The sequence below is a fragment of the Pseudophryne corroboree genome, chromosome 5 (assembly GCF_028390025.1).
Source record: "Pseudophryne corroboree isolate aPseCor3 chromosome 5, aPseCor3.hap2, whole genome shotgun sequence".
Taxonomy (NCBI): domain Eukaryota; kingdom Metazoa; phylum Chordata; class Amphibia; order Anura; family Myobatrachidae; genus Pseudophryne; species Pseudophryne corroboree.
This window is the reverse complement of record NC_086448.1, coordinates 101315468-101341066: the sequence shown is the minus strand read 5'-3', so window position 1 is coordinate 101341066 and position 25599 is coordinate 101315468. Positions and strand designations below refer to the sequence as shown.

Below are 25599 nucleotides of genomic sequence, written 5' to 3'. Positions count from 1 at the left end.
GTGACAGAGACAGGTCTATTGTAGAGAACAGAAAACAACACTACTGTACATCTATGTCACTATCCCTTTCCGTGCAAAATACTCATTTAGTTTCTAAGAAGAGAGTATATGTTTCCATGTCTGTCTGCACAATCTAGAATACACTGTTAGAGGAAGCCTGTCAGGCATTGTCTCATTGTGCTTTCTGTATTGACATGGCCTGCATTTAAAAATGAAAATTAAGCACAACTAGAATACTGTCAACATGATACAATTATGTTCACTAAATGAAATGTTTTATCATTAAAGAAGAACTTGTCTTGCCGTTAAGTTTTGAGGTTGACATCACCCACCTTTATTTGAACCCCTTGTTGAATGACTGTGGAGATCCCACCTGAATTATTCAGGAGGTACCTCCTCCTCACCTCAGCAAGGGTCACTTCTCTGACAGCTAAGTTCCCTTACCTGTGGAAATGTCTGTAACCAGGGGAATCAGCAGCACTGGGCAGCTGAGGAATTGACCATTACGGAGACACCAGAGGTGTCAGTCACTTCCAGTCGATGAGGGTTCCAGACTAATGCAGTTTTGCTAATAGGGAGTAGAGGGGGTCCCTGGAAACGTTAAATTGTTTGGAGTCCTATATCTTTATTATGCTGTTATGTACATACTGTAGATCTTTTAGTCGTGGATGCATAGTAAGCAAAGGCGCGCACTGACTGATATTATAGCAATTATTATAAAATCTGCATTTACTTATAGTGGAAACATTGCAATTAGCTTATTTTATTTGTACATTTCTTTAAACGAATCCACGCTTTTAAGTTACACAATAGACAGCCGGTAGCATAGATTGCAGGGAGACTTGTTGAACTGTTGCTCTGAAAACATTTACAAGTTACAAAATGCACCATGTACTATGGGGGTAATTCTGAGTTGATCGCAGCAGCAAGTTTGTTAGCAATTGGGCAAAACCATGTGCACTGCAGGGGGGGGGGGGGGGGGGGCAGATATAATATTTGCAGAGAGAGTTAGATTTGGGTGGGTTATTTTGTTTCTGTGCAGGGTAAATACTGGCTGCTTTATTCTTACACTGCAATGTAGATTCCAGTTTGAACACACCCCACCCAAATCTAACTCTCTCTGCACATGTTACATCTGCCCCTCCTGCAGTGCACATGGTTTTGCCCAACTGCTAACAAAATTGCTGCTGCGATCAACTCGGAATGACCACCTATATGCAGCAGCTCCAGTGCAACACCGCTACCAAAACATTGAAGATTCATTCGTTTTATTGTATTAAAGCTGCTTTAAATTGACTTTGTAAAACCGTGGATTATACATCTCTTAGAAGACTTAGTATTAATGAATACAATGTTTCAAAGCAATTAATCGCATTATGGTCATTTACAAAGCATAGTGTTTGCGAATCTGCACCTAGGCGCTTGCATCATTATGCACATGGGAGTGTCATGCTCAAATAACCCCATTCAAAGATGTCAGCTACAGTATAATGGTAAGCCATCAGCATTTCATGGCGGCAGCCATCTTTGTACTTGAGAAGCCCAGAACAAAGCCTTGACCAGCACCAACTCCCTAATTCCTAACTGCCTATCAGCTCATTCAGGGCCTTATTCAGAGCCTCAGACAAAGCGGCCGCACCTGCAGTCGCACCTCATGGTTGACGATAGCAGCTGAGTCCATATTGAGAGTCGGCCACACCTCCCTTAAATATCCGCCTGTGAGTACATCTGCCTTCTCTATCAGCAAAGGTTTGCACCAGCCCTATGCTTTGTGCAGGACATCCATCTGAAATTGCCATGTTTTGTGCACACTTACTGTATCTCTGAATAAGCCACAGTTCTGTCTACACACCCACGACATGCTTAGGCTAATCACAAACTCTCCATTGCCACCAGTTACACCACAAGTAGAGATCCCTAGACTACTGTGCAACTCTGAACAGCCCCGCATAGCCATGAAGAATGATAATGTTCACCTCAAAGGCATGGACATATGTTCTGAGTATTATGTTAGTCTTTTTATAATACACCTGTTTAACTCCTTCTATTCACTGAGCACACCGAATTTACCGAAAGTACAACCTATCTCTCCTCCCATGTCTCATGGTTGTGTCATTTACAAAGCTCATACTGTTCCCACCAGAACACGTGTTTATTTTGCACCGATTCATCTGAGTGTCCAATTCAGCACACATCAAGGTGCACACCTATTCACGGCCATCTTACTGTATAGGCACCCGGGGCAGCTGCCCAGGGCCCCACAATTCTAGGGGCCTTCGAGCAGGTCACACAAACAGAGCGGCGAGGCAGCATTCTGACTTGCCTCCCAGCCTGCAGCCATTGAGTGGCTGTCAGCGTGCTGATTGGTGTATAGCTGGAACTATCCTCCAATCAGAGTGCTGACAGCCATTCACTGTATTAAGGCATGTGGAGAGACGGTGAAAAAACGCAGTAGGGGCATGTTAGGTTTTTTTTTTTTTTTTTTAAGTTGATTCCTGTAAATGGGTGTGTAGGGGCCACAGTGCATTGTTTTGCCCAGGGCCTTCAATGCTTTTAGGAGGGCTCTGCACCTATTCATAGCTATTATGAGATTACCTAGAGGAGAACCTAGGTGTGCACATAGGGGGTAATTCCAAGTTGATCGCAGCAGGACATTTTTTAGCAGTTGGGCAAAACCATGTGCACTGCAGGGGGGGCAGATATAGCATTTGCAGAGAGAGTTAAATTTGGGTGGGTTATTTTGTTTCTGTGCAGGGTAAATACTGGCTGCTTTATTTTTACACTGCAATTTAGATTGCAGATTGAACACACCACACCCAAATCCAGGGCCGGATTTAGGGGGGGGGCGAAGGGGGCGACCGCCCCCCTAACACAGTCAAATCCATGCCCACTTTTAAGCAGAAGAGAGCTCTCCGGGGAGAGCCTGAGGCAGAACGATGTGCTGCAGCCTATACCACAGCAGCACAGAGGAGCCAGGAGAGCAAAGGTTACAAAGCATTTGCCCCTCACTTGCTGGTGTGTGGGCACAAAGGCTAATAACTACAATTACCCCACAGCACAGTCACATGTACATAGAACAATCACAAAGCTCTACTCAGTCTCACTCAAATAGTTCAGTTTTTCAGGAATTGAGAGAGGAGTTAGGATTGCAGATGGGAGGCGTTGGGACTGGAGAGGGGAGGAGTCAAGATTAAACAGTAAACCGCCCCCCCTAAAAGAAAAGTCTAGATCCGTCCCTGCCCAAATCTATCTCTCTCTGCATATGTTATATCTGCCTCCCCTGCAGTGCACATGGTTTTGCCCAACTGCTAACAAAGGGGGTCATTCCGAGTTGTTCGCTCGGTAAAAATCTTCGCATCGCAGCGATTTTCCGCTTAATGCGCATGCGCAATGTTCGCACTGCGACTGCGCCAAGTAAATTTGCTATGCAGTTAGGAATTTTACTCACGGCTTTTTCATCGTTCTGGCGATCGTAATGTGATTGACAGGAAATGAGTGTTACTGGGCGGAAACAGGCCGTTTTATGGGCGTGTGGGAAAAAACGCTACCGTTTCCGGAAAAAACGCAGGAGTGGCCGGAGAAACGGAGGAGTGTCTGGGCGAACGCTGGGTGTGTTTGTGACGTCAAACCAGGAACGACAAGCACTGAACTGATCGCAGATGCCGAGTAAGTCTGAAGCTACTCAGAAACTGCTACGAGGTGTGTAATCGCAATATTGCGAATACATCGTTCGCAATTTTAAGATGCTAAGATTCACTCCCAGTAGGCGGCGGCTTAGCGTGAGCAAATCTGCTAAAATCCGCTTGCGAGCGAACAACTCAGAATGACCCCCAAAGTTCCTGCTGCGATCAACTCAGAATTACCCCCAAAGATGGAACAATCTGATTAGTAGTGCTGTGCAAAGTATAAATGTCATACCAGTCTCCTACCGCCTAAGAACTACCCCTATCATTACATTAAACTTTAGATTTTTTGTCTCCTAAAATACTGCTTTATGCTGCTTGAAGACCACCAGCCCTAAGATGGTGCAAAATTCGATGTATTTTTTGGAATGCAAAGGAACGCTACTAACAGTGTACCGACTTCACCCTTTTATCTTATTTGAGTAATAACGCTCCCTCTGCCAGTTCAGAATTGTGCTTTTCAGCAAATGCTTGCTTTGTAAATCTTGGTACACTTGCGCAAGCTGAGACACACCACTGGACCAGCACTGATTCCGCACTGTGCATCAACATTTTTGAGCTTCTTAAATGACCCCCCATGTTTTCCATACAAAGTTCTGAAACCATGAGCAGCAAACCACTAAAGTCATTTGGAAACGCTGTTTCCCTATCACGCGTAATTTGAAAAGTCTGCAGGGACCACAATGCAGTTCTATGTTCCTACAATCCAGTACACTGGCCTCACTTTGTGACCGTCCCTTTAAATATTATGATCCGATAGTTAAACCTTTATCAGCTGAGCCACCCTCACCAGCTTCGGGAGAAGCACAGGTCAATGACTTGAGTCCTGTAGAGTGAACCATACGTATCCCATTTTTCCTATTTGTCCGCTCCCTCTGAACTAATATTGCTTTTATGTCTGTGTCGTTTCTGTGTGCGTTTGTCTTGTTTCTGACTTTACAATATCTATTATGCTTTAGACAAATTCCCCAGGGAGATTATGTAAAAAAGGCTGGAGATGTCGACTCTTTTTATAGCGACTTGCCTCCCGGAGTCAGCTCAAACTCAGCAACTAGTTCTAAGAAGAGGTCTGCTATTCTGTCGCATTTTCAGATATCTGCCTGTTCCATCCCACATTATTCCATTAGTCAGAACATTTCATTATTTTGCAGAAGGTTTGATTACTTTTTATTTTCTTCTTTGTGGCATAGTAATAAAGGATATATCTAATTCTTTGACTCCAAAGTAGCTGAAGCCAGACCCGATTTGCCCCTGATATTTAAGGTGGCCATTGCATGTTAAAACAACTTGTTAAAATAGGAGCTAGTGGCTGATTTAGAGGTGGACAGCTTAGCAAAGCCGCTACATCTATATGGATAATTCAGATCTGATCGCTGGGCTGCGTTTTTTGCTGCCCTGCGATCATATAGACGCCGCCTACAGGGGGAGGTTTAAATCGCTGTGCAAGTGTGCGTTCGCTTGTGTTGCAGAGCTGCACAAAAATCAGTTTGTGCAGTCTCCGCGCAGCCCAGGACTTACTCTTCGTGTGCGATGGAATCCTGCTCATTGGGATCGGAGCTGGCGTCAGGCGCCGATGCCAGTTGCTGTTGTGCGACGCGCCGGTGCATTGCAGTGCATACGCAGTTCAGATCTAATCGCCCGTTGTGCGAAAGCGCAAAGCAGCAATCAAATCTGAATTACCCCCTAATATGGAGGAGGCCTCTTATGTGAAAGACGCGCTTTGCCAGCTTCTGTGATCTGCTGCTGGGTCTGGATACCCAACATCAGGTCAACTGCATGAACATCGGACACCTGAGGTTACTTAGGATGTCCAGTGAAATCATGCTGCCGGGGCCAGTGAAGCTGCATCACACCCACTAGCTTCGGCACACCCAGAAAACTGGGCCGGCATGCCCTCATTTTCTAGAATGCTGCCTGTCGTCGCCTACAGACGTCAGCAGTATGTCAGTCTTGCTGCTGCGTGTAGTGCACCGCAAATTACATTGCATCCACAAATCTGCACAGATCTTTCAACATCAGCCAACTGCAACAAAAATCGCTACAGCGTCATTCTCTGAATCAGCCTCTTGCTCCACCAAAAAGTCCCTGGGACAAATATGAATCCGGTACTAAATAACATACAGAACTTTTGCTGTGCCTCTTGGTTTTCCAGCACTGAGTTGTATGTGTTAATGCCGCCTGACATGCAGTCATCTGTCAGAGGTGGCCTAGTACCTATTTATTGAACAGAATTGGATAATTATCTGTATTTTCCATTGGATATACTCATCATACAAGCTCCTTATCCATTAACATAAAGATGGAGTAAGGTTTTGAGATCACCCATCTGCTTTGAAGTCAAAGAAGACAATTGCTGTTAATAATATTATACGGTGACTTAGACAACTGGTTGGGTTCATCATTGCATGAGAAAATCCAGTGACTCAGCCTATACTTACAAAGCAGTGTTATGATCGAGAACAACTTCTATTACTTTCATAGTGATCATGAAGGTTTCCTAGATCAGTGGTGGGAACAACTGCCCCAGGGGTCATCTGTGGCCAGAAATGCCTATGTAGTAAGGAAGACACAAGCAGTGCCTTGCTATATGGATCACGGCTGCTAACCCTGATACATTTAATGTAGCGCACCGCTGTTGTAGACTATAACACTGCGTTGTATAATAGATCTGCTCTATGAGGAAATAGAAACCTAGAAGGAGCAGACTTTATTTCAGCAATAAGCGTGCGCATCGCGTGCCTAGCTAACGTGTATTTGTTGTCTCTGTAATGACACGTATGTTGCTGTACTACAGTCTGCCCTATCCTCACTATTATCTGCTACTATTGCACAATACATATTGCTGTACAGCAGTGTTTTTCAACCACTGTGCCGCGGCATACTAGTGTGCCCTGAGCAGTCTCCCGGTGTGCCGCCATAGAAGCACAGCCAGGCCGTCAGTGTTTTGCTGCTACTGAGGCCCTCGAACGATCAATACTGGTGGGTTTAGTGGTTGCAGAGCCAGTTCTAATTTTGGGCCCGGGCAGTGTTGGACTCTTATGGTTTTCTCAGATGTGGCTCAGGCGTTACCTATGGAGAAGCTGCGACACGACATCCTAGTATACGCAACTGCACCATGCATCGCCATTATATTTGAATGTGCCTTGGCAATATTTAAATCTCGTTCAGTGTGCCGCGAGTTGTAAAAGGTTGAAAATCTCTGCTGTACAGGAATGCAGAAACATTAATCCATTTATTACACAGTGATAAGAATGTTTCAGTTCCTTTTCTCTCCAACAGAATTCACCACATCCTAGGTACAATTCTTCCCCCCAAAGATTCTTGTACTCCTGATACAATTGTTATTCTAATTGTGACAGTTATGACAAGGGATTGGGCTTAGATGTATCAAGCAGTGAAATAATGGAAAAGTTGCCTTTTCAGCTTTGAGGTAGCATTTATCAAGTACATTCTATGAAATGATACGTAGAATCGCATTGGTCGATATGAGCAACTACTCATCCACTCTTTTCACTGCTTGATACATTTTGTCTAATTAACAGACATTATATTTAATATGGGAGAGATTTAGCAAAACTTGGAGAGAGATAAAATACCAACCAATCAGCTCCTGTCTTCTTACTGTTTGAGCTGATTGGTTGGTAATTTATATTTCTCTGCTGTATCTCTCTCCATGCTTTGTTAAATCTCTCGCCTAATCAGAGGCTTAACTAGGGTATTTGGCTCTCAGGGCTAGATAACAAACGTTGCCCCCCCCCCCCCCCCCCCCCCCCACACACACACACACACACACACACACACACACACACACAATATGTTCCTGAAATAGGAAGACATGGCCAAACTGGGACATGGTGAGGTTTCACGCCAGGGAGAGGGTGATGGGAGGAGGGTGATGAGGCAGTGGGTGAAGCCATGGAGAGGGAGAAGGTGACAGGGAGAGAGTGGGAGTGAGAGGGGGAGGGACAGAGATAGAGGGGAGAGGTGAAAGAAGGAGGGAGAGGGAGGAAGAGAGAGAGAGATGGGGGAGAGAGGGGAGATGTGAAAGAGGGAGGGAGAGGAAGAGAGGGGTGAAAGGAGGTAGAGAGAGAAAAAGGGGGAGAGGTGAAAAGAGAGAGAAAGGGGGAGGGAGAGAGAGAACACAAAAACAGGCATAGTACACAATAAGGTATACTGGATTACTATATATTGTCACTCACCCCCACTGTAAAACGGAACAGCTCTGGGTGTCCAGACCTAGCCGTGCTGCAGGTACAGCTTAGAGCTCCACCTCCCTGTGACAGCTTATTGCCAAGCAAGTCACAGTGGTCCAGCCCTGCATTGGACACTGAAGGCTCTGTCCCCCTGGACTGATGGCACCGCCCCCTCCCTCTGAGTGCACAGACTTAGATCAGCTGAATTATAAAAGGCTGAAAGGTGAAAAAACAAACAATCACATTCATTACAGGCTATGGGTGGCCCTCTGCCTCTCATGATTTGTTAGCAGGCTCTCACCCAACCGCGGTATGGGGTGGGGTTCTGAGTCAGTGGTGCCCACCACTGAATATCCCTGCAGCCCAGTCCAAACCTGGTTCAGTCACGGGAAGTCACTATTAACACTTGGCTGGCGCTGGAACCGCGAGGGGATCTGAGCATTACTATGGAAGGGGTTAGGGGAGTGGAGGTGGTGCCGCCTGTCAGCCTGCTACTGCTACCGATTAGATGGAGGGTGGGCTACTGCGGGTAATACACTGCCTTGCTTGCCCCACCCTTTTTACGCCTCTGCCCATAAACTTAATGGTGTTAAAACTTGCATTATTTGCTCTGATTTCTTCCGTCCTAATAAGCCAATCCAATAAGGGCCTTATTTGGATTTGGAAGTAAAGCACAAAAAAAAAGCAAGTCATTTTGTATCCGGAAAAAAACATGTTACGGTGTAAGGGGAGCAAATACATTTATATTTCTCTTACGTCCTAGAGGATGCTGGGGACTCCGTAAGGACCATGGGGATAGACGGGCTCCGCAGGAGACAAGGGCCCTTTAAGAAAGACTTTAGGTCTGGGTGTGCACTGGCTCCTCCCTCTATGCCCCTCCTAAAGACCTCAGTTTACTACTGTGCCCAGAGGAGACTGGGTGCATTTCAGGGAGCTCTCCTGAGTTTCCTGACAGAAAGTATATTTGTTAGGTTTTTATTTTCAGGGAGCCTGCTGGCAACAGACTCCCTGCATCGAGGGACTGAGGGGAGAGAAGCAGACCTACTACCATTAGCTCCAGAGGGATCGGTACGCAGGTCTCACCCTCGCCGTCCATCCCAGAGCCGCGCCGCCGTCCTCCTCGCAGAGCTGGAAGATAGAAGCCGGGTGAGTATGAGAAGAAAAGAAGACTTCAGAGGCGGCAGAAGACTTCATGTTCTTCACTGAGGTAACGCACAGCAGTAACGCTGTGCGCCATTGCTCCCATACACCTCACACACGGCAGTCACTGTAAGGGTGCAGGGCGCAGGGGGGGCGCCCTGGGCAGCATATGAACCTCTCTTTGGCAAAAATATATATGTATACAGCGGGCCACTGTATATATATAAGAGCCCCCGCCAATTTTTAGTGTATTTGAGCGGGACAGAAGCCCGCCGCCGAGGGGGCGGGGCTTCTCCCTCAGCACTCACCAGCGCCATTTTCTCCACAGCACAGCTGAGAGGAAGCTCCCCGGACTCTCCCCTGCTTATACCACAGTGAAAGAGGGTTTTAAAGAAGAGGGGGGGGGGGGGCACATAACTAGGCGCATATATACATATATACACAGCGCTCCTGGGTAAACATATGTTTATTATGTTTTTTCCTGGGTCATATAGCACTGGGGTGTGTGCTGCATATTCTCTCTCTGTCTCTCCAAAGGGCCTTGTGGGGGAACTGTCTTCAGATAAGAGGATTCCCTAAGTGTGTGGTGTGTCGGTACGCGTGTGTCAACATGTCTGAGGTAAAAGGCTCTCCTAGAGAGGACGGGGAGCAAATGAATGTGGTGTCTCCGTCGACAACGCCGACACCTGACTGGATGGATATGTGGAATGTTTTAAGTGCTAATGTAAATTTATTGCACAAAAGATTAAATACAGCCAGGGAGTCAACCCATGTCTGTCCCTATGTCGCAGGGACCTTCGGGGTCTCAAAAGCGCCCACTATCCCAAATAATAGACACAGATACCGACACGGATTCTGACTCCAGTGTCGACTCCGATGATGCAAAATTACAACCAAAATTGGCTAAATGTATTCGATATATGATTATTGCAATAAAAGATGTTTTGCATATCATAGAGGAACCCTCTGTCCCTGACACGAGGATACACATGTATAAGGGAAAGAAACCTGAGGTAACCTTTCCCCCCTCACATGAGTTGAACGAATTATGTGAAAAAGCTTGGGAATCTCCAGACAAAAAACTGCAGATTCCCAAAAAGGATTCTTATGGCGTATCCTTTCCCGCCAACGGACAGGATACGGTGGGAATCCTCCCCTAGGGTGGACAAAGCATTGACACGCTTATCCAAAAAGGTAGCGCGCCCATCCCAAGATACGGCTACCCTCAGGGATCCTGCTGACCGCAAGCAGGAGATTACCTTGAAGTCCATTTACACACATTCTGGTACCTTTCTCAGACCGGCAATTGCGTCGGCCTGGGTTTGTAGCGCTGTAGCAGCATGGACAGATACCTTATCAGCGGAAATTGAGACCCTAGATAAGGATACCATTTTATTGACCCTAGGGCATATAAAAGATGCTGTCTTATATATGAGAGATGCTCAAAGAGACATTAGTCTACTGGGTTCTAGAATCAACGCTATGTCGATTTCTGCTAGACGAGTCCTATGGACCCGGCAATGGACAGGTGATGCCGACTCAAAGAGGCATATGGAGGTTTTACCTTACAGGTGTGAGGAATTGTTTGGGGAAGGTCTCTCGGACCTGGTCTCCACAGCTACAGCTGGTAAATCTAATTTTTTGCCTTATATTCCCTCGCAGCCTAAGAAAGCACCACATTACCAAATGCAGTCCTTTCGATCACAAAAAAACAAAAAAGTACGAGGTGCGTCCTTTCTTGCCAGAGGTAAGGATAGAGGGAAAAAGCTGCACAACACAGCTAATTCCCAGGAACAGAAGTCCTCCCCGGCCTCTGCAAAATCCACCGCATGATGCTGGGGCTCCGCTAAAGGAGTCCGCCCCAGTTGGGGCACGTCTTCGAATTTTCAGCCGCATCTGGCTCCACTCGCAGGTGAATCCCTGGCAATAGAAATTGTTTCTCAGGGTTACAAGGTGGAATTCGAAGAGGTGCCTCCTCGCCGGTTTTTCAAATCGGCCCTGCCAGCTTCTCCCCAGGAAAGGGAGATAGTGTTAAATGCAATTCACAAATTGTATCTTCAACAGGTGGTGGTCAAGGTTCCCCTGCTTTAACAAGGAAGGGGATATTACTCAACCCTGTTTGTAGTCCCGAAACCGGACGGTTCGGTCAGACCCATATTAAATTTAAAATCCCTGAACCTATCATTGAAAAGGTTCAAGTTCAAGATGGAATCGCTAAGAGCGATCATCGCCAGCCTGGAAGGGGGGGATTTTATGGTATCTCTGGACATAAAGGATGCATATTTTCATGTTCCCATTTATCCACCTCATCAGGCGTACCTGAGATTTGTGGTACAGGATTGTCATTACCAATTTCAGACGTTGCCGTTTGGGATTTCCACGGCCCGAGGATTTTCACCAAGGTAATGGCGGAAATGATGGTGCTCCTGCGCAAGCAAGGTGTCACAATTATCCCGTACTTGGACGATCTCCTCATAAAAGCGAGATCAAGAGAGCAGTTACTGAACAGCGTATCACTTTCACTGAAGGTGTTACAGGAACACGGCTGGATTCTCAATATCCCGAAGTCGCAGTTGGTTCCTACGACTCGTCTGACTTTCTTGGGCATGATTCTAGATACAGACCAGAAAAGGGTTTATCTGCCGATAGAAAAAGCTCAGGAACTCATGACTCTAGTCAGGAACCTATTGAAACCAAAACAGGTGTCAGTGCATCACTGCACTCGAGTCCTGGGAAAGATGGTGGCATCATACGAGACCATTCCCTTCTGCAGACTCCATGCGAGGACTTTCCAGTGGGACCTACTGGACAAGTGGTCCGGGTCACATCTACAGATTCATCAGTTGATCTCCCTTTTCCCCAGGGCCAGGGTATCTCTCCTGTGGTGGCTGCAGAGTACTCACCTTCTAGAAGGCTGCAGGTTCGGCATTCAGGACTGGATCCTGGTGACCACGGACGCGAGCCTCCGAGGTTGGGGAGCAGTCACACAGGGAAGAAACTTCCAAGGTCTTTGGTCAAGTCAAGAGACTTGTCTTCACATCAACATCCTGGAACTGAGGGCCATATACAACGCCCTACGTCAAGCGGAGACATTACTGCGCGACCAACCAGTTCTGATCCAGTCAGACAACATCACCGCAGTGGCTCATGTAAACCGCCAAGGCGGCACATGGAGCAGAGTGGCAATGGCGGAAGCCACCAGAATTCTTCGCTGGGCGGAAATTCATGTAAGCGCACTGTCAGCAGTGTTCATTCCGGGAGTCGACAACTGGGAAGCAGACTTCCTCAGCAGACACGACCTGCATCCAGGACAGTGGGGACTTCATCCGGAAGTCTTCGCACAGATTGCAAGTCAGTGGGGATTACCCCAGATAGACATGATGGCGTCCCGCCTCAACAAAAAGCTACAGAGGTATTGCGCCAGATCAAAAGATCCTCAGGCGGTAGCTGTAGACGCCCTAGTGACACCGTGGGTGTTCCAGTCGGTCTATGTATTTCCTCCTCTTCCTCTCATACCCAAGGTGTTGAAAATAATAAGAAAGAGAGGAGTGAGAATAATTCTCATTGTTCCAGATTGGCCACAAAGGACCTGGTATCCGGATCTGCAGGAAATGCTCACAGAAGATCCGTGGCCTCTTCCTCTAAGACAGGACCTGTTGCAACAGGGGCCCTGTCTGTTCCAAGACTTACCGCGGCTGCGTTTGACGGCATGGCGGTTGAACGCCGGATCCTAGCGGAAAAGGCATTCCGGATGAGGTCATTCCTACGCTGATAAAGGCTAGGAAGAACGTGACTTCTAAACATTATCACCGTATATGGCGAAGATATGTTTCTTGGTGTGAGGCCAGGAATGCTCCTACGGAAGAATTCCATCTGGGCCGTTTCCTTCACTTCCTACAAACTGGAGTGAATTTGGGCCTAAAATTAGGCTCCATAAAGGTACAGATTTCGGCCTTATTCATTTTCTTTCAAATGGAATTGGCTTCTCTCCAAGAAGTACAGACTTTTGTGAAGGGAGTGCTGCATATTCAGCCTCCTTTTGTACCTCCGGTGGCGCCCTGGGACCTTAACGTGGTGTTGAGTTTCCTTAAGTCGCATTGGTTTGAACCACTTAAAACGGTGGAGTTAAAATATCTCACTTGGAAGGTGGTGATGTTGTTGGCCTTGGCTTCGGCTAGGCGAGTGTCGGAATTGGCGGCTTTGTCTCATAAAACCCCCTGTCTGGTTTTCCATATGGATAGAGCGGAATTGCGGACTCGTCCTCAATTCTTGCCTAAGGTGGTGTCATCTTTTCATATGAACCAACCTATTGTGGTGCCTGTGGCTACACGTGACTTGGAGGATTCCGAGTCCCTAGATGTGGTCAGGGCTTTGAAAATTTACGTGGCCAGAACGGCTAGAGTCAGAAAAACAGAAGCACTGTTTGTCCTGTATGCAGCCAACAAGGTTGGTGCCCTGCTTCAAAGCAGACTATTGCTCGCTGGATCTGTAACACGATTCAGCAGGCACATTCTACGGCAGGATTGCCGTTACCAAAATCGGTCAGGGCCCATTCCACTAGGAAGGTGGGCTTGTCTTGGGCGGCTGCCAGAGGGGTCTCGGCACTACAGCTGTGCCGAGCTGCTACTTGGTCGGGTTCAAACACCTTTGCAAAGTTCTATAAGTTTGAGACCCTGGCTGAGGAGGACCTCCTGTTTGCTCAATCGGTGCTGCAGAGTCATCCGCACTCTCCCGCCCATTTGGGAGCTTTGGTATAATCCCCATGGTCCTTACGGAGTCCCCAGCATCCCCTAGGACGTAAGAGAAAATAAGATTTTAAACCTACTGGTAAATCTTTTTCTCATAGTCCGTAGAGGATGCTGGGCGCCCGTCCCAAGTGCGGACTAATTCTGCAAGACTTGTATATAGTTTTGCTTACATAAGGGTTATGTTATAGTTTTAATCGGTCTTGGACTGATGCTATGTTGTTTTCATACTGTTAACTGGTTAGTATATCACAAGTTATACGGTGTGATTGGTGTGGCTGGTACGAATCTTGCCCTTGGATTAACAAAAATCCTTTCCTCGTACTGTCTGTCTCCTCTGGGCACAGTTTCTCTAACTGAGGTCTGGAGGAGGGGCATAGAGGGAGGAGCCAGTGCACACCCAGACCTAAAGTCTTTCTTAAAGTGCCCATGTCTCCTGCGGAGCCCGTCTATCTCCATGGTCCTTACGGAGTCCCCAGCATCCTCTACGGACTACGAGAAAAAGATTTACCGGTAAGTTTAAAATCTTTTTTTTTTTTCTGTGCAGGGTAAATACCGGCTGCTTTTGCCTGTAGCCCACAGATGTTAGCTTTATTTTTACACTGCAATTTAGATTTCATTGTGAACACACCCCACCCAAATCTAATGTCTCTGCACATGTTACACCTGCCCCACCTGCAGTGCAACATGGTTTTCCCCAGTTGCAGAGTTATTTGTTTTTTGCTTTGCTTCCAATAAAGAATAAGGCACTATATACGGAGCAATAAAAAGCAAGCTACTAATTACACTTGGCTTTTACTGGGAAGAGAGGCAACCATGGACATACAGTACAGTATGGCTGTAAACTTTCCAGATTTTATTTTAATTACGTTATAAAAAATATACGCTCCCCTCACATACTTGATAATAACCTATAATATTCCTGATTCCTGTTTGTTAGAGAGTTTACTACAGTGCTGGACATTCATTCTCAAGAATACTCTTATAACAATTAAGCTTATATTGTTATTTTAAATTTAAGTCTTCAAGACTGATTTGATGTTAAGCAACCAAGTATTATTCCAATAAAGGCACTGTTTGCAGGCAGCCATTTTGTGGACTAAGCCAACAATATTGCTAAATTAATACAATACAAGAAATCTTACAATCTCAAGAAAATTGCTTCCGTACACAAAATGGCTGCCTCCGTGTATTTAGGGTTAGCAGATGCATTTAAATAAGTTTCTGGCTTTATAGCCCTATCTGGGGTAATATTATTTTGTTATCATTTGTATCTGTTTTTGTTGTCGCGTATCTGAAGCTTTGTTATGTGATGTTTGTCCAGCACTAGTCACATATACACACTTACCTGCTGAGCACTTTAGATGAGGGAGCTCAATTGCGTATGTTCTGTTCCTAGATCTAACGGCATGTCTCACTCATGGAGCGAGAGGATCCCGGACACTAAACACGTTTCCGATGTTTGTGAAAATGGGCGTCCAAGGAGTAACTCCTGGCAAGGTAAATTATGGGTCTGAGAGCATAATTACTGCTACTGTTTTTGGGAGAGGGTATACAGAAAAGCATTGTTCTCCACATTATTATTTGGGTAGTCATCAAATAATATTTTTTCCTATATGGCTGTTAACATACAAAAATAAAAATGCACTTCTATAATATTTTTCTCATAGTTACTTTCAATAAATGTAACTGAACCATGAAATGTATCTCAAAATTAATATGCAATGTCTTATCTTTATATACTTAACAGCTACTGCCTGTTCAGGCCTCCTCTTCACAGTGGAGGCAGCCATTTTGTGTTCATCACTTCATACCTCTTCATGTCTCAAAGATGTCACTGGTTTCTAGTTAAGTGGTAATTGGTTCAGCCTACAAAATGGCTGCTTCCATTGTGTATAAGCAATGGATGAACTGTAAGCATCAGTATAAAAGCAGCAGCAACAATAATAATAATATATATCTAGAACAAATAAACGTTTCATAGCACTCGTCATGTGAGTCCTATACCTGGAGTCATAATAACTAAGCCATCACTATAAGAACATTACTGAATAATCATGTCTGTGGGCTGCTCTTAATAAATAGAACTACATGTGTTGTATGATTGTCACATCCTTGGAAATATGTCACATCCCTAGAACTGCTTTTTGGTGTTTATTTTTTGCATGTTTTTGGTTATTTCTACATTGAATATGTACAATCATACCAATGTCATGCTTTTGTTTTTGAATGTCTTCCAGGTAACATAAGCAGCAGCAGGAAAAAACTGCGAGGAAAGCGGTTCAGACCACGTTCCAATTCCACTGAGTGAGTACACGCTGCTATTCCTGGCATTCCATGCGTTCCAGCAGTCTCATGTACCGTGCTTGGATTCATTCAGGCTTGGACAGCCTGTGGTTCATCGCTGGCTGTTGGGGTACCACAAGTCCCAGCTTTCCCAACCAACCTTAAGCTGTACAAGCCTGACCTAAACCGAATCTTAAAAGCTAAGATAAATGATGGCACTATGTCACCTGTCATTTATTTACATGCATGCATTTCTCATTTACTGTTGGCATTCACTGTGATCCCATGCAGAAACACGGGATAATATACCTTTGTTCCACGGGAATATCTACACTAGTGTTCTGGGGCAGTCTCCCTACTGTGAGTCTCAGATGCCCCTGCATACAGGGGTAGATAGAAAAGAGCAACGTATATAGCACCAAGTATTAATGCGGGACAGGAGCACCCATGATGGTCTAGACTTCAAATGCTATTCAGCAGTTGAGTGATCTGTGTGATATGTATGCTTATGGCCAGGGGAAGTCATAGACAAAGGACGGAAGTTCCACCTGCATTCTTCCTAGTACCTGAGGCTGAGCAGGGAACACACTGAAAGAATCTTTGCTGGCCTCAGTGCTACTAGGGGTGTGTATCCAAGCACAGGGGTGTACAATGCCTACTTGTTAAATATTAATAGCAAGGATAGTATAAGAGAAGCAGGGGGTGTCGGGGAGCGAGGGTTTACACCACCCCTCAGGCCTGAGTAATCGATACCTCCCTCAAAGTCCCTGGGTATACCATGAATTAAGGAGACTTATTTCAACAAGTCTTGGGTTTGCTAACCAAATGCTAAATGTCAGTAAGAATGTATTTGACTTTATCTATGCACAAAAGCTAAAACTCATGTACTGTAAAATTACATAAATCCACACATCTGAAATATGCCTTACAGTATATCAATGGATTATGTCAGTTATATGGCCTATAATGGAAGCACTTTGCTCTGTATATCTAAGCATAATGGTGCAGCGTGTTTATTGATCTGATGTATAGAATTGGGATGCAGGCTGTGGTTTCACATAAAGGTGACTCTGTCCCTCGTGAATGAGTCTCTGAGTAAACGCTGTTGTCACGACATTCAAGGGAAGGACGTGCCATTCACCTTCCTGTATGACATAGCAAAGCAGATGTGATGTCCACAAGTAGCCCACTTCTAACCTTACATATAATATTCTGCCAAGTAGCCAAATTCTATCCCATTGTAAGTACTGACATATACCCAGCACGAGCTCCTAGCCAAACCTAGTTCCTAATAGAAGTGCGATCTCACTACCCCCACCCCGACAGTTCCTGAGACAGCATACTGTATACTCTGGAAGTCTGAAAAATATGCAGATTGGGTTATATTCATAATGTGGTTCTTTTTTTATAGTTACTTGGAGGCGGCCATTTTGTGGGCTGAACCAATAGCCATAACATGCCGTTGATGAGTTCCATCAGAACTAGCGGTTACACTCACTGCATGCACCGACAGACAATCTGTGTTTCCAGAGGGATCTATTACACTGTGATCTCTGTGTGAGAAATGTGAAAACTCGCTTCTGTACACATCCACATAACAGCTGAAATGTGCAATAAACGTTTTTCTTTATTATAATTAACTATCCGTTTTCACATCATTGATCTGTACACGGCCCATCATTCCCAAGATAGAACACAAAGACATTTTAGGCTGTAACCAAATCTACTCTAATCACACTTGATTCTCTGGCGGCACCAGTGACTAGTGATTCTCTGCCCCTAGATCACGGAATCTCTGCCATTTTCAGACACAGAAGTAAGAATTGCAAATTGAGCAGGTTGTAAGGATTTGTGTATAGTCTTATAGAAATTCAAGGAGATGGTGACTATGAATACAGTGCAGTAAGTGCTGTGCGCTCGAGCATGTCCAGAGTTCATACTTTTGCTGTGTAACTTTACAAGGAAAAAAAGGGGGTTGTGGGAACCGCACAAGTCCTTTAAATTCAGATAAATTTAAGCCTCTGAAAAACTGAATTTATTATTGAATTGCTTCTGAATATAGCAACAATATGTATATGGATTGTATATCCCTGTACATATGAGTGTTGCTTTCAGTGGTGCTCCCTAGAGTCAGAAAATAATCAAGCTAGAGAAACCAAAACACAAGGGGGTTTTGAGAAGTAGACTCTTTTTTGGGAGCACTCTAATTCAGAGGGTAATATTTATAATGTATATGGTACTAGTAAAGACAGTTTTAGTAAATAGATTAAGAAATGAATTTCTAGGAGTCTCTATATGTGAACAAATTGTTTCGCGAGAATGTAAAGATCAATAATAAGTAATAAGTGATGACAATATCACAGTCTCAAAAAATGCCGGAAATCAATCACTGTAATACTTTGATTATATCATCATTGCACATTGTCTCTCATGTACTATATGACCATCATTTATTCTGCAAATACCCATTCTGGGTTATTGTGAATGCAGAGAATTAAATCATTGGTCATGTGGAACCGATTGCCAAGTGGTATAATTGTGAGTGACTAATATATTTGGGAGTCAATTTATTGCAGTACCAGGGTGTTCAGAGGTGGTCTCCCATCCTATTACTAACCCGGCCTTCCACTGCTTAGCTTCCAAGGTCAGAAGAGATTGGGCATCTCCAGTGAGGTATGACCGCAATTATTGAACTCTCCTTTATTGGTCACTTCAAAGGTATATAATGTAGGATCTTTATATACCTGCAATGCTGCAATTGATAGACACGTATGGTACAATTGCTAGAAACATGAGATTATATGCAATTGCCTGACCAAGTCACCATGTGACACGTCAGCCACAAAACAAAGCATACAGAAAAATTAGGGCCTATTATGTGGAAAATAATTTTTTTCAAAACCATAAAATATTCATAATTGAACTTGCCTAATATTAGTAATTATGTCCCAGGAGCACCGGTACAGCCACGTTAAACTTGCACTATATGTAAATATTAATATTTTGCACAGACTGCAGATAAGTCATGAAATACACAATAGTATATCAGAAAGAAGAATGGCACCTCAATAATTCTTTAAAGCGGTGTTAAATCAAATGCACTTGCACCTTCCATCCATAATAATTATGAAAGAATGCTGTTGCATATTATCAGCAAAACGCGGCTAGGAAATATATGTATATAAACTTGAACATTTGTTCTCAATCGCACACCTGTTGAAATTAAAGCTTTCAGTGCAGTAGCTGAAACCAATCAGTTTCAAAGTGAAATGTGTAACCAATGGTGGTATTTCCACATTTAAGTTCAGCAGTTGTAACAGAGTAACTGCAATTTGTTTGCTTTCATAGATAAAGGAAACAGATGTAACCATTAAATGGCTGTTGTATCACAAAAGTATCTAATGATAATGTGCTGAATTTCCAGAATTGCAGACAGTGCTCTGATAATTCTTAAAGACGACGTCCCACTGTTACTGCTAATTCAAAAGAAAAAACTAGTTCAGAAAAAAATGTATTAATGCAACTATTATGCAGAGAAGCGTTCCAACTGGTTTCAACAGGTTAAATAGGCAGCGTTCAAATGATTGCTGATTGCTATAGAAATAGTTTACATGGGTGCGGGGTGTATACAATACCAGAACCCAAACGATAGTGCAGCCGCTGAGAGTCCCGTTCTTCAGCCGTGCTTCAGCTCTGGGGAATCCCGTTTCTGACCTTGCACTGGCTCCGGGGATTGCCGTGGCATGCAGTTGAGGTGTCTGTGTGGCCGTTGCCTGGTGACCGCCTGGAGACTCCGGCTGATGCGTTCACGTGTGCGCCTCACGTGATCGCAATTGTCCTGTCCTGACGTACGTTTCGCAGAGTAAGCTTGTTCACGCCCTGTGAACAAGCTTTCTCTGCGAAACGTACGTCAGGACAGGACAATTGCGATCACGTGAGGCGCACACGTGACCGCATCAGCCGGAGTCTCCAGGCGGTCACCAGGCAACGGCCACACAGACACCTCAACTGCATGCCACGGCAATCCCCGGAGCCAGTGCAAGGTCAGAAACGGGATTCCCCAGAGCTGAAGCACGGCTGAAGAACGGGACTCTCAGCGGCTGCACTATCGTTTGGGTTCTGGTATTGTATACACCCCGCACCCATGTAAACTATTTCTATAGCAATCAGCAATCATTTGAACGCTGCCTATTTAACCTGTTGAAGTTGGAACGCTTCTCTGCATAATAGTTGCATTAATACATTTTTTTCTGAACTAGTTTTTTCTTCTGAATTAGCAGTAACAGTGGGACTTCGTCTTTAAGAATTATCAGAGCACTGTCTGCAATTCTGGAAATTCAGCACATTATCATTAGATACTTTTGTGATACAACAGCCATTTAATGGTTACATCTGTTTCCTTTATCTATGAAAGCAAACAAATTGCAGTTACTCTGTTACAACTGCTGAACTTAAATGTGGAAATACCACCATTGGTTACACATTTCACTTTGAAACTGATTGGTTTCAGCTACTGCACTGAAAGCTTTAATTTCAACAGGTGTGCGATTGAGAACAAATGTTCAAGTTTATATACATATATTTCCTAGCCGCGTTTTGCTGATAATATGCAACAGCATTCTTTCATAATTATTATGGATGGAAGGTGCAAGTGCATTTGATTTAACACCGCTTTAAAGAATTATTGAGGTGCCATTCTTCTTTCTGATATACTATTGTGTATTTCATGACTTATCTGCAGTCTGTGCAAAATATTAATATTTACATATAGTGCAAGTTTAACGTGGCTGTACCGGTGCTCCTGGGACATAATTACTAATATTAGGCAAGTTCAATTATGAATATTTTATGGTTTTGAAAAAAATTATTTTCCACATAATAGGCCCTAATTTTTCTGTATGCTTTGTTTTGTGGCTGACGTGTCACATGGTGACTTGGTCAGGCAATTGCATATAATCTCATGTTTCTAGCAATTGTACCATACGTGTCTATCAATTGCAGCATTGCAGGTATATAAAGATCCTACATTATATACCTTTGAAGTGACCAATAAAGGAGAGTTCAATAATTGCGGTCATACCTCACTGGAGATGCCCAATCTCTTCTGACCTTGGAAGCTAAGCAGTGGAAGGCCGGGTTAGTAATAGGATGGGAGACCACCTCTGAACACCCTGGTACTGCAATAAATTGACTCCCAAATATATTAGTCACTCACAATTATACCACTTGGCAATCGGTTCCACATGACCAATGATTTAATTCTCTGCATTCACAATAACCCAGAATGGGTATTTGCAGAATAAATGATGGTCATATAGTACATGAGAGACAATGTGCAATGATGATATAATCAAAGTATTACAGTGATTGATTTCCGGCATTTTTTGAGACTGTGATATTGTCATCACTTATTACTTATTATTGATCTTTACATTCTCGCGAAACAATTTGTTCACATATAGAGACTCCTAGAAATTCATTTCTTAATCTATTTACTAAAACTGTCTTTACTAGTACCATATACATTATAAATATTACCCTCTGAATTAGAGTGCTCCCAAAAAAGAGTCTACTTCTCAAAACCCCCTTGTGTTTTGGTTTCTCTAGCTTAACTTTACAAGGAGCCAGTATTGGGCTCTTTATGTCATTTCATTAGTCAGTGAGTAAAGTACTGATTTCTTTTATGGGAGAGTAACGATTGTTTATGTGGCAGGAGTGTGGCTGGTGACTGAGCAGAATTATTGGTCCTAAGACTGTATCCAGTTCCAAAGTAACTTAACTTTAATAATAAGAATACAGTTAGACACAATAGAAGAGATTTATATATATATATATATATATATATATATATAGATACAGACAAAAGTCCGGCACTCACGCTTGCAATGGAAACAACGGATCCGGTGCCTAACCTCTCAAATGAGCATGTAGAAGAACGTATGGTGGCACTCAGAAAAACGACAGCAGAGGCAACGCTGATGCGGTCAACGTTTCAGGGATGGTTCCCTTTTATCAAGACACAACCAGCAACCTGTGATACAAAACATTTAAATACAAAACCGGTACCTGGCAGGACTCCAATCGCGTGGCTACGTCCGTCCCTCCCTGCCGCCGAACGATGACGTCATTAGTGCAGGACTGCACCGAGATACCACGTCAGGCGGGTAGGGGGCGCGGCCGCACACACGTCGGAGTATTGCTAGGCAACCAGAAACAACAGGAAGTGCAGACGTACTGAAATAACACTTTAACAATACAAAAACATGAACAGTTAAAAACACCTAAAGATAAATATATCTATATACCCGGCAGCACTATCTTATACAGCAGAAAAGCTAATTAAAGAGGCATGCAATATAAACTATATGCTGATATATAAATCGCTAATCCTCACAATATCAATTGTACTACAGCACAACCATCCTGAAAACAGAATGATGTGCACCTTAATAATCGTATGATAGTGCGGTAGCATACGCTAATTTGTGAACGGACCATATAGTGAAAACAACAAAATATAAATAGTGATACTTTGTAATGCCTTATATACTAAAAAGCATTACATACTAGCAATATTCTAGTGAATAATGGTGCCTACATAAAATGCATAAAAAGCACACTTTAACGGCAAAAAATGAAACAGACTGTAGATGATAAATTACAGAAAACAATTAAAGCTAAGAGCTTCATTGAGGCCCTGCGGGTAAACCGTTTGGAGGGTGTGAATCCACCACGCTTCTTTTCTTAATAACACCTGGCCTCTATCATCACCTTTAATACTGGATGGAACATGGTCGATCATTTTATAGCGAATTGACGACAAGCTATGATTACAATTTTTAAAGTGTCGTGCCACTGGAAGATCGCTGCCTCTGCCTTCTAAAGCTGCTCGTATACTAGACCTGTGTAGGGCAATCCTCTCCTTAAACTGTCTAATACTTTTGCCGACATATAACAGCCCACAAGGGCATTTAATGTAATAGACAATAAATTTACTGCTACATGTCAGTGTATACTTAATATTGAAGAGTTTGCCCGATCTAGGGTGATTAAAGGTATTACCAGGTTCTAGACAACTACAGATAGTGCACCCTGTACATCTGTAGTTGCCCGGTTTACGAGTTAAGAAGTGTGGCAATTTTTAAGGAATTTGAAGAGATGATGTTTCAAGTGAACCAGAAAGATGCAGCCATTCAATTTACTTTTGAGAGTAGTTATAATACTGTACACTATCTAGATGTAGCCATTTCAGTAGATAGTGATTGCAATATTGTCACTAGTATGTATTATAAACCCACCGATCGCAATACCTTATTAAGGGCTAATAGCCACCATCCAGAACCTATGAAATGGAGTCTTCCATTTTCGCAGTTTCTGAGAATCAGACGGACCTGCAGTGATGAGGAAGATGCTAAAATCCAGATGCAAAATATGGCTGCAAAATTCACAACTAGAGGTTATTCTCCGGAATCCCTCAAGCTGGCGATGTCAAAAGCCTTAAGTACTCCTAGACCAGATACCTTAGTTCGCAAAGATTCAGGAAGGGTACACAATAGAATGATCTGGACTCAAGACTACACAACAGCGAGTAAGAAATTACATCGTCAAGCCAAAGGCATATGGCCAGTGATTGCCAGAGACAAGGAATTACCTTGTTTCAAAGATACCACACTTATGGCAGCATACAAACGTGGTCGCAATATAAAAGACATAGTAGTTCATAATGATATCTCAGATTTTGGTCGCGAAAAATTGCCACACTTCTTAACTCGTAAACCGGGCAACTACAGATGTACAGGGTGCACTATCTGTAGTTGTCTAGAACCTGGTAATACCTTTAATCACCCTAGATCGGGCAAACTCTTCAATATTAAGTATACACTGACATGTAGCAGTAAATTTATTGTCTATTACATTAAATGCCCTTGTGGGCTGTTATATGTCGGCAAAAGTATTAGACAGTTTAAGGAGAGGATTGCCCTACACAGGTCTAGTATACGAGCAGCTTTAGAAGGCAGAGGCAGCGATCTTCCAGTGGCACGACACTTTAAATATTGTAATCATAGCTTGTCGTCCATTCGCTATAAAATGATCGACCATGTTCCATCCAGTATTAAAGGTGGTGATAGAGGCCAGGTGTTATTAAGAAAAGAAGCGTGGTGGATTCACACCCTCCAAACGGTTTACCCGCAGGGCCTCAATGAAGCTCTTAGCTTTAATTGTTTTCTGTAATTTATCATCTACAGTCTGTTTCATTTTTTGCCGTTAAAGTGTGCTTTTTATGCATTTTATATAGGCACCATTATTCACTAGAATATTGCTAGTATGTAATGCTTTTTAGTATATAAGGCATTACAAAGTATCACTATTTATATTTTGTTGTTTTCACTATATGGTCCGTTCACAAATTAGCGTATGCTACCGCACTATCATACGATTATTAAGGTGCACATCATTCTGTTTTCAGGATGGTTGTGCTGTAGTACAATTGATATTGTGAGGATTAGCGATTTATATATCAGCATATAGTTTATATTGCATGCCTCTTTAATTAGCTTTTCTGCTGTATAAGATAGTGCTGCCGGGTATATAGATATATTTATCTTTAGGTGTTTTTAACTGTTCATGTTTTTGTATTGTTAAAGTGTTATTTCAGTACGTCTGCACTTCCTGTTGTTTCTGGTTGCCTAGCAATACTCCGACGTGTGTGCGGCCGCGCCCCCTACCCGCCTGACGTGGTATCTCGGTGCAGTCCTGCACTAATGACGTCATCGTTCGGCGGCAGGGAGGGACGGACGTAGCCACGCGATTGGAGTCCTGCCAGGTACCGGTTTTGTATTTAAATGTTTTGTATCACAGGTTGCTGGTTGTGTCTTGATAAAAGGGAACCATCCCTGAAACGTTGACCGCGTCAGCGTTGCCTCTGCTGTCGTTTTTCTGAGTGCCACCATACGTTCTTCTATATATATATATATATATATATATATATATATATATATATATATTTATTTATATTTCTATGGAAACACCAAAATTATTGAAATTTGCTTGTTTACAAATTTATATTGGGTCATCGGGATGCTGGCGGTCTCATGACCGACACCAGAATCCCGACATTGAAGATCCCGATGGCGGAGGGGGTAACGCACCCCTTTATATCATGTGGACTCACTTATATTACATTTAGTGTCTAACCTAGAATTCTAAAAGTAAATAGATACATTACATGTTATATAGAGTAGTTCTAGAGGAGCTTGTATCTTATTAAAACATGCATGGTACAGTACATATATTTCTCCATACGTTTTCCTCCTTCTGCTTGATATGTGCTCTCTTCATCCTCACCCTTAATTATGACCCTGCATTCATACTTCCTGGCATCTCTTCCTGAACGCACTGGGGATGTGTTGGGGCTAGTTGAAAAGTAAGTCAATAAAAATTATTAAATGGACCAGATATTTATCTGCAAAGTCTGCAAAAAGTAACTTCACTCAAACATTAGATGCCTTATAAAAATCATTATGCTAGTCATTAAAACATACATACTAATTA

The 25599-nt window shown here is 43.5% G+C and overlaps 1 protein-coding gene and 2 pseudogenes across 7 annotated transcripts in view; 2 read left to right on the top strand and 1 right to left on the bottom strand.

The window, feature by feature from the left end:
- ADAM22 (ADAM metallopeptidase domain 22) overlaps positions 1–25599 on the top strand; it is a 500813-nt gene that overhangs the window by 428236 nt on the left and 46978 nt on the right. For 2 of the 7 annotated variants that reach the window (XM_063921513.1, XM_063921514.1), the window contains exons 27-29: positions 4643–4837; positions 15161–15261; positions 16002–16068. In XM_063921513.1, coding sequence (XP_063777583.1) covers positions 4643–4837; positions 15161–15261; positions 16002–16068 — 363 coding nt within the window. Of the gene's footprint in view, positions 1–4642; positions 4838–15160; positions 15262–16001; positions 16073–17458; positions 17684–25599 lie in introns of those variants that run through there. The other 5 variants (XM_063921516.1, XM_063921515.1, XM_063921519.1 and 2 more) reach the window with 5 other exon arrangements.
- LOC134929973 (5S ribosomal RNA) lies at positions 18615–18734 on the bottom strand (annotated as a pseudogene).
- Positions 21114–21233, top strand: LOC134929972 (5S ribosomal RNA; annotated as a pseudogene).